The sequence below is a fragment of the Rhinoderma darwinii genome, chromosome 2 (assembly GCF_050947455.1).
Source record: "Rhinoderma darwinii isolate aRhiDar2 chromosome 2, aRhiDar2.hap1, whole genome shotgun sequence".
In the NCBI taxonomy this organism is placed as follows: domain Eukaryota; kingdom Metazoa; phylum Chordata; class Amphibia; order Anura; family Rhinodermatidae; genus Rhinoderma; species Rhinoderma darwinii.
The window spans coordinates 199,650,575-199,660,971 of record NC_134688.1 but is presented as its reverse complement, the minus strand read 5'-3'; the positions used below and the strand labels follow the sequence as shown (position 1 = coordinate 199,660,971).

The 10,397-nt window shown below is 41.7% G+C and overlaps 1 protein-coding gene across 1 annotated transcript in view; it reads left to right on the top strand.

Annotated features, from left to right (window-relative positions):
- The window catches only part of DPH3 (diphthamide biosynthesis 3), an 11,921-nt gene extending 2,099 nt beyond the window's left edge, over positions 1–9,822 (top strand). Inside the window, exons 2-3 of the mRNA XM_075852711.1 lie at positions 5,340–5,414; positions 9,124–9,822. Of these exons, the coding sequence (XP_075708826.1) occupies positions 5,340–5,414; positions 9,124–9,192 (144 nt within the window). The 3' untranslated portion in view covers positions 9,193–9,822. The remainder of the gene's footprint in view (positions 1–5,339; positions 5,415–9,123) is intronic.
- The last annotated feature ends 575 nt before the right edge of the window (positions 9,823–10,397 follow it).

The window sequence follows — 10,397 nt, the reverse complement described above, 5'->3', positions numbered from 1 at the left end:
GAACATGGAGGGTAAATTCATCGCACCTCGCGCCTCACATTAATAAGTGTAAAAAAATGAAATAAACACGGCTTTCATTCAGAGTACACATCATAAATGATGCAAAAACATTGTTGTCCGCGCCATTACTGAATGTGTATATTTTATGTATTGAGACTTATTTTAATGTTTATTGTAAAAAAGGTGAAGGTGTATTTTTTTTTAAATTTAACAATACTTTGTTTTTACTTTTATTTTTAAACTTTAATGTACTGACATATATCAGATATGTGCCAGTACATTAACCTGTGGACGGATAATACACAGGCAGTTGTTAGGACATACTTGGGTATGTCCTAACAACATGAAATATGGTAAGACAGCCCTGGGGTCCGTCAATAGACCCTGGGCTGTCTGCCCATATATGGTATGGCCCTCGATCGCGTCACAGGAATTCCCTGTGACGCGATCCAGGGGCATCCCCCCTTCTCACTTTCCCCTGAATGCTGCAGTCAGCTGTGATCGCAGCATTCAGGGGAATAACGGCGGAGATGAGAGGTTTCTCTGATCTCCGCCATTATAGCGCGGGGCTGCGGCTGTGTAATACAGCCATTGCCCCGCTCCTGACAGGAAGTGCGCGCGCGGTCAGCATGAGGTGATGCGGCCGGCGCTGCACTAATGAGCGGCAGTTCAGGCACTGAAGACAGAACATGGGGGTGTTTTGTAGCGCGCCCGCCATGTTCTGTCTCCAGTGCCGCCGCTCATTAGTGCAGCGCTGGCCGCATTGCATCATCCTGACCCCGCGAACTTATCATGACTCAGGAGCGGGGCTGTGGCTGAATTACACAGCCGCAGCCGCGCTCCCATACATTCATGTGTCACTATACTGAGCCGTGCGGCTGCAACGTGCATCCCTAATGTAGACAATATCCGGCATATAAGACGACCCCACACTTTTGACATTTTTTTAAGGGTGTAAAAAGTCGTCTTGTACACCGATATATACGGTAGATGCGACTTTTTGATCACTTTTTAATCACATTTTTTTTTAAAGTCAGGATTCACAGAAAACAGTAATTTTTCAGTCGGTTTTTATTTTTTACGGCGTTCACCGTGCGGGTTAAGTAATGTAATAGCTTTATAGTCGGGGTCGTTACGGATGCGGCGATAACAAATATGTGTAACTTTTTAACTTTATTTTGGTTTTTTAATAGTAAAGCATTTTGTAAGGGGAAAAAGTGGGGTTTTCATTTTTTTTCATAATTTTTTTTTTTAATTAACTTTATTAAACTTTTTTTTTTACTTTTTTACTAGTCCCACTAGGGGACTTTAATATGCGATCATCCGATCACTATTATAATACACTGCAATACTTTTGTATTGCAGTGTATTATGCCTGTCTGTTTAAAACGGACAGGCATCTGCTAGGTCATGCCTGCGGCATGACCTAGCAGGCATTCATTACAGGCAGACCTGGGGGCCTTTATTAGGCCCCCGGCTGCCATCAGAGACACAGACACTCGGCGATCTTATCGCCGGGTATCAGTGGCATGAGAGGGAGCTCCCTCCCTCTCTCCAAAACCACTCAGATGCGGCGCACGCTATTGAGCACCGCATCTGAGGGGTTAAACGGGTGAGATCGATACTTATATTGATCTCAGCCGGCAGAGCAGGGAGATTTTGCCAGCTCCCTGGTCTGTTTACTTATTCCGATGCCGCGACGTAAAAAGTCTGGCATCGGAATAAGGCCCGTTAGTGACCGACGTAAAAAGACTATGGGCCGGTCACTAACGGGTTAAACTCTGGACAACCCCTTTAACCTCTTGGCGCCACAGCCATTATTTTTTCTTCACTCCCTGCCTTTCAAGAGTCATAACTTATATATTTATTTTTTCCACGTACATGGAAACTGAAAAAAATGTACATGGAAATTGGAAAAAACTGATTCCTCCATTTTTTTTTGGGAGGGTTTTGTTTTTACGTCTTTCATTGTGTGGTACAAACGACAAATGGCAAAAGGGTTTGTTTGTTTTAACTTTTAATAGCTACTTTTTCTTTTTTGTACACTACTTAGTCCCCCAACGAGATTATAATTTGAGAAGTTAAAGGGCCAGGATCAGAATTCTCTCTGTTCCTGGCTGTTTGTGTGAGGTTTGCACTTTAAAGAGGCTCTGTCACCAGATTTTGCAACCCCTATTGCAGCAGATCGGCGCTGCAATGTAGAGAAGAGTAACGTTTTTTTTGTTTTTTTTTTTAAAACAAGCGTTTTTGGTCAAGTTATGACCATTTTTATATTTATGCAAATGAGGCTTTCTAAAGTACAACTGGGCGTGTTTAAAGTAAAAGTCCAACTGGGCGTGTATTATGTGCGTACATCGGGGCGTTTTTACTACTTTTACTAGCTGGGCGTTGTGAATGGGAGTGTATGATGCTGACGAATGAGCATCATCCACTTCTCATCGTTAACACCCAGCTTCTGGCAGTGCAGACACACAGCGTGTTCTCGAGAGATCACGCTGTGACGTCACTTCCTGCCCCAGGTCCTGCATCGTGTCGGACGAGCGAGGACACATCGGCACCAGAGGCTACAGTTGATTCTGCAGCAGCATCGGCGTTTGCAGGTAAATCGATGTAGCTACTTACCCTCAAACGCTGATGCTGCTGCAGGATCAACTGTAGCCTCTGGTGCCGATGTGGCCTCGCTCGTCCGACACGATGCAGGACCTGGGGCAGGAAGTGAGTGACATCACAGCGTGATCTCTCGAGAACACGCTGTGTGTCTGTGCACTGCCAGAAGCTGGGCGTTGTGAAGAGAAGTGGATGATGCTGATTCGTCAGCATCATACACTTCTATTCACAACGCCCAGCTAGTAAAAGAAGTAAAAACGCCCCGATGTACGTACATAATACACTCCCAGTTGTACTTTTACTGTAAACACGCCCAGTTGTACTTTAGAAAGCCTCATTTGCATAAATATAAAAATGGTCATAACTTGGCCAGAAATGCTCGTTTAAAAAAAAAACAAAAAACGTTACTCTTATCTACATTGCAGCGCCGATCTGCTGCAATAGGAGATAGGGGTTGCAAAATCTGGTGACAGCCTCTTTAATACACAGCTGACACCTGCAGCGTATGGTGTGGGCTGAGCCTGTGAGCCTTCTCCATACTTCAACCCCCTGCACCAGGATGTACGGTGACGTACTGGTTAGTCAAGGGGTTAAAGTGGATCGTTTAAGTCTCCCGTCTGAGGGCAGCATAGGACAAAGGGAGATGCTGAACTCCGGGATATATAGTCTAGGACATGATCCAGTATTTTGATGTAACATGCCTTCTATAAGCTGAGAGAGAGAGAGAGCTCGTGATTCCTGCTTCCCTCCACCCATAACTTAGGAGCATTGACAGATCTTCTTTGACCACTTCCTCACCAGAGGCTTTACAACCATCACACCCCCAAGATGTAGGATTTGTTGTAAACCTACATCTACAGTGGATATAAAAAGTTCTCTCCGATCCCGGCCTTTGCAGGTCATGTGTCAGCTGTTTGAAACAGGCAGCACCCTCCTGAGCCCTCGTTATTTTGGGGTAGTGCACATGAAACGTATATACGTTGAATGTTGTTAAATAGAAAAACCACAATAAAGCTGCAGAGAATTTGTCATCTAGGGGTACACAATGGCTTTTCGTACAGGAGGGAGTTGCTTTAATCTGATTCCGTCCTCGTAAATAAGCAAACTGACACTCACAACAGGTTGAAATGTAAGGGTATGTTCACACAACCTATTTTCAGACGTAATTCAGGCGGTTTACAAGAGTCTGCAAACATCTGCCCATTGCTTGCAATGGGTTTTACGATGTTCTGTTCAGACGAAGTGTAATTTTACGCGTTGCTGTCAAAGGAGTTCATGTCACTTCTTTGGACGTTTTTGGAGTCGGTTTTCATTGACTGCATTGAAAAACAGCTCCAATTACGTCCGTAATGGACGCCGCGAGTACTTGCAGTTACGTCTGAAATTCAGGAGCTGTTTTCACCTGAAAACCGCTTCGTATTTTCAGACTTATTTTGCGTTTGCGTGTGAACATACAGCATTAGGGTATCAGTCTGAGCGCAGTTGTGAATGGCCCCATATTTCTGTATTCATTCGCCTGACTTTAAGACCGGGATCCTGTCTGTAAACAAGCACTTGGTCGATATTTTTAATTGCATTTAAAAGCTTTTTAGTTACCCCTGTAAGATGGACAATAATAATTAAAGGCAAGCTATTGTAAAATGAAATGTCTAGTGACTAGGAGAATGGGGGACAAAGTCTTCCGGAGTGCACATGAGAGTGGAGCGCTGGTGCGCATGCTCGGTCAGCGATCCATTAATTTCTATGGAGCTGCCAGAGACAGCGGTCCCCAACAGCTCCGTAGAAATGAATGGAGCGCTGGCCGAGCATGCACACTTAGCGCCCATTCTCATGGAACACTCTTGGGGACATTCAGAAAACCTTCTCATCGCTGGGGGTCCCAGCGATCACACATGTATCCCCTATTCTGTGGAGAGGTGATACATGTGTTTGTGGGAAAAACCCCCTTAAAGAGGCTCTGTCACCACATTATAAGTGCTCTATCTCCTACATAATCTGATCGGCGCTGTAATATAGATAACAGTGGTTTTTATTTTGAAAAACGATCATATTTGAGCAAGTTATGAACAATTTTAGATTTATGCTAATTAGTTTCTTAATCGACAACTGGGTGTGTTTTTACTTTTTACCAACTGGGTGTTGTACAGAGAAGTGTATGAGGCTGACCAATCAGTGACCAATCAGTGTCATACACTTCTCATTGTTCCAGCCCATTATTACAGTATTATTGTGCAGTGAAAGAAGCTGGGCTGGAACAATGAGAAGTGTATGACACTGATTGGTCACTGATTGGTCAGCCTCATACACTTCTCTGTACAACACCCACTTGGTAAAAAGTAAAAACACACCCAGTTGTCTATTAAGAAACTAATTGGCATAATTCTAACATTTTTCATAACTTGCTCAAATATGATCGTTTTTCAAAATAAAAACCACGGTTATCTATATTACAGCGCCGATCAGATTATGAAGGAGATAGGGCACTTATAATCTGGTGACAGAGCCTCTTTAAATATTACTATTCGCTCTAAAGATCAGCATGTCTGATGGTACCGTAGACACGACGACTATGGCCAATCTTGCCGATATCGGTTAGATCTTGTGACAGCACTTCATTCAGTCTGGTTAGCTGGCATGTATTGTTGTTCATCTGTTATTTTGTGTTAAATGTTTTCATTTTCTGCATGTTACAGTTTAAGTGACATTTGTGTCTATTACAATGTGTATTTTAGGAAGACCTGGAAAACGGCGAAGAAGTTGCGACTTGTCCGAGCTGTTCATTGCTTGTAAGAGTTATCTATGATAAGGTGGGTACGAGTTATGTGTCAGTTATTTTTTAGATACTTTTAACCTCGGAGGGGTTACATAGTTAGTACGGCTGAAAAAAGACACATGTCCATCAAGTTCAACAAGGGGATGGGTAAAGGGAAGGTAAAAATTTCTACACATAGGAGCTAATATTTTTTTGTTCTAGGAAATTATCTAAGCCTTTTTTAAAGCCATCTACTGTCCCTGCTGTGACGGCTCCTGCAGTGACTATTCCATAGATTCACAGTTCTCACTGTAAAGAAGCCTTGTCGCCTCTGCATATTGAACCTTTTTTTTCTCCAGACGGAGGGAGTGCCCCCTTGTTTTTTGAGGGGGTTTTACATGGAACAGGATTTCACCATATTTTTTGTATGTGCCGTTCATATATTTATATAAGTTAATCATGTCCCCCCTTAATCGTCTTTTTTCAAGGCTAAATAGGTTTAATTCTTTTAATCTTTCCTCATAACTTAAATTCTCCATGCCCCTAATTAGCTTCGTTGCTCTTCTTTGTATTTTTTCCAACTCCAGTGTATCCTTTCTATGAACTGGAGCCCAGAACTGGACTGCATATTCTAGATGAGGCCTCACTAATGCTTTGTAAAGTGGTAATATTACATCCCTGTCCCGTGAGTCCATGCCTCTTTTGATACACGACAATATCCTGCTGGCCTTTGAAGCAGCTGATTGACATTGCATGATGCTATTTAGTTTATGATTTAGGGTATGTTCACACGGCCTATTTACGGACGTAATTCGGGCGTTTTTGCCCCGAATTACGTCTGAAAATAGGGCCTCAATAGCGCTGACAAACATCTGCCCATTGAAAGCAATGGGCAGACGTTTGTCTGTTCACACGAGGCGTATATTTACGCGCCGCTGTCAAATGACGGCGCGTAAATAGACGCCCGCGTCAAAGAAGTGACCTGTCACTTCTTTGGCCGTAATTAGAGCCGTTATTCATTGACTCCAATGAATAGCAGCGCTAATTACGGCCGTAATTGACGCGGCGTTCAAGCGCCTGCACATGCCGGTACGGCTGAAATTACGGGGATGTTTTCAGGCTGAAACATCCCCGTAATTTCAGCCGTAACGGACGCCCTCGTGTGAACATACCCTTACAATTACACCCAGATCCTTCTCAACAAGTGAATCCGCCAGTGTAGCTCCCCCTAGGACATATGATGCATGCAGGTTGCTCGTACCCAGGTGCATAACTTTACATTTATCTACATTAAACTTCATCTGCCAAGTGGACGCCCAAACACTTAGTTTGTTTAAATCTGCTTGCAATTCATGAACATCTTCCATAGACTGAACTGTATTACATAGCTTGGTGTCATCTGCAAAAATAGAAATAGTGCTATTAATCCCATCCTCTATATCATTAATAAATAAGTTGAATAGTAGGGGTCCCAGCACTGAACCCTGGGGTACACCACTTATAACCGGGGACCATTCAGAGTAGGAATCATTGACCACAACTCTCTGGATACGGTCCTTGAGCCAATTCTCAATCCAATTACAAACTATATTTTCTAAACCTATAGTCCTTAATTTACCCATTAGACGTCTATTAGGGACAGTGTCAAATGCCTTTGCAAGTCCAAAAACACTAAATCCACAGCGGCCCCTCTGTCTAGGCTTCTGCTCACCTCTTCATAAAAACAGATTAGGTTAGTTTGACAACTTCTGTCCTTAGTAAAACCGTGCTGGCTGTCACTTATAATGCTATTTATTGTCACATAATCCTGTATATAGTCCCTCAATCGCCCCTCAAACATTTTCCCCACGATGGATGTTAAGCTTACTGGTCTATAATTACCCGGCGAAGACCTAGAGCCCTTTTTGAAAATAGGCACCACATTTGCGCTGCGCCAGTCCCTTAACAGTATAGCAGTCACTAATGATTGAATTGATGATTTTTCATGCTGCTTCTGTTGAGGAAGGGGACGATAACCGCATGCCAGATCCCTTTATCTCTAGAGGGTTCAGTTTTATTTTAATTGGGTTGTTGATCAACGTTTCTCTCTTTTTATGGCCATTTTAAATATGTAGTGGTAATAGCAAGGGATTGTTTTGCTAGGTTAGGGTCTGCTCCGCTAGGGCCTCCGTCACAGATTCCGTTGTTTTTGCTAGACAAAACAGCTATTATGTCTGCCAAAATGACGGAAACCATATCGGAAACCCGATGGAACCCATAAAAGTCATTGGGTTCTGTCGATGGTTTCCGTCATGCAACAATGATGGAGCAGAGCAATGGAAACCCAAAAGCAGATGTTAACCTGGCCTTACTCTGAGGTCTTTAATAGTTTACATGATTTATTGGATGATAATTTTTCACCATAATGCTATATGCACACGTTGCAGAATTTGGTGCAGGTAAACACGGGTAATAACGCAGGTCAAATTTGCATATAATAGAGGGTATTTTGATGCGTCTTTAGGTACATTTTTTTTTTTTTTACATTTTTATACAAAAATAGCTGTGGATTTTGGTGTGCCTTTTTTAAAAAATTTTTTATATATTAACTTGTCAGATACAATTTGCAAGCAGAAACACAGGATAAATTGACATGCTGTGGATTTTAAAACCAGCACCACAGGTCAATGTACGTGCTGAAAAATTCCGCAACATGTAGCTGAGATTACTTGAAATCTCATTTACTTTCCTGGTATTATTTTACGCTGCGGTTTTGCAGCAGAAAAATATGTGCTGCAAATCCGCATGTGATACGCTTTGTGCACATTTGGCCTAAGGGCTTGTACACACAGACTTTTGTTGAAACTGAGAAGAAAGCCAGTTTTTTAAGTCTTCCTTTGGATGCAGATTTTCAAATGCAAGCTGTTTTGGATGCTGTATTTTTTTAGTTCTTTTTTTTTTTTTTCTCTCCATCTTTCACTGCATAAACTGTGCTGAAGCTAATTTGCTTCCCATTGTTTTCCATTGCCAATGAGAGTTTTTGTGGTGCGGAATCCGCGTCAAGATGGGGCAGCTTGTTTTTTTTTTTTTGTTTTTTTTTCAGCGCTGTTGAATTAGGTTTAGTGAGCTGAAAAGCCAGCACCATGTGAACAGCGCTGATTCCCATTAAATTCAACGGGAGCCAAAAGCAAGACGTTTTCCATGCTGATTCTGACTCTGAAAAAGCGCCGGAGTCAGGGTGTAAAAGACGCTGTGTGAACCCAGCCTAAAAGAAGTTGTTCCTAAGAAATTGATGGCCTATCTGAATACGCCATCAATATCTCATTGGTCGGGGCCCCGCCCTCAGCTGTTATGAAAGGGCAGCAGCACTTGTACGAGCTCTGCTTCCCCTTGATTACCTTTACTGCTCGCACTGTAAATCGCCGACACACTTGTAGTGGCGGTTCACGGTATTACAGTCGTCTCTCCCTTTGAAGTGAATGGGAGAAGGCTGTAAGACTGAACTTCCTCTATTGCTGTCGACGATTTACAATACAAGCAGTGACCTGAATGAAGGGGAAGCTGCGCTTGTACGAGCGCTGCGGCCCCTTCTAAACAGCTGATGGCAGGGATCACTGCAGTCAGACCCTGACGATCAGATATTGATGGCCTATCCTGAGGAGGGGCCATCAGTTTTTAGGGACCGGACAACCCCTTTTAATCGCATACAACCTCTAACAAAAAATGTGAGAATCTTCTGGGTTTTTTTTTGTCTTGTTATTAAATGTTTATTCTTTTTATTACAGGATGAGTTTATGAAAGGAGAGCTTGTCCCTGAACCTGCGTCCAGCACAACTGACCTTCTAAAGTGCTGACTCCTGTTACAGAAGAATTTCTCCCGAAAAAAAACATACAACGGTCTATTCACTGTATCAACGCTTTCTGCTTGATGTCAGACCACCGCTTCAGAAAGATTTTTTTAATTTCTCCACAACTTTTATAGAAATAAATAGGTGGACTTTTAAGTCAAGACCTACAGTATATGGGCTGCAAATGTGGAGGTTTCCTAACTTTTTGAAATTATTTTATTCTTGAACATGACCTGACATAAGATTATTTACATATATTTGTCGTGAATGCCCGAAAACTGGAACGCTATATGAGGACATTATTTTACATTTCTTTTGCTCGGGTTGGATTAACATATATACTGGCATTACAAACCATGAAACTATTAAATGCAAGCTTTTTATATTTATTTTAATAAAAATATATTTTTATTGGCATCATTGAGGTCCTGAATTCATGCATTTTCACTTTGCACAGATATAACTTTTCTACATAAGTTGTCTACAATAGACTGACTTGCAATGGTATATGTGATCATATTGAGCGTCCCTGGATAGAAAAACCTGTGAAATCCGTGACAGTCCTGATTTTTTATTTTTTTTATTTATTGTTTTTATAAATAAAAAGGTCAGTCAGTGTGATTAGTGCAACTTTTCAAATAGTTTTTATTAAAAATGTATTTTACTTTTTGATGCAGCTGTTCTGTATTCTCTATACATAGCAGCTGTATCATTCTGCTCTCCTCAGATCCACGGGACTAACAGTTTACAGGTGGATCCTGTGTGGATCCGCTGTCACTAAACCTATTACATCTACGATCAAAACTTAGATGTGATAAATTACAGGTGGATCCTGCGTGTCAGAGACTCGCAGGACCTGCTGACACTAAACCCGTCAGATCCACGGGACGGACTGATTTAGGTCATAGTGAACGATACATCTTCTTTATATAGAGAATAAAGAGCAGCTGTATCTCAAAAGTAATAGTCATTTTTAATAAAAACTTTTAAAAGCTGCACCGACTTTTTTTGTAATTTTTTTTCATGAAAAACTAAATAAATGGCCTTCAAAAACTTACATAGCCTTTAACTTTTATTCTATTTCCCAATTAATTTGGGACTTTTTTTTTTTCTTAGCACTAAATTCAATAAACCTTTTAGAAATCTTGGAGAACTGCAAGATTATAATTTGGTCCCAAAAACATGTTAGTCATTTAACTGGAAAATTTGAT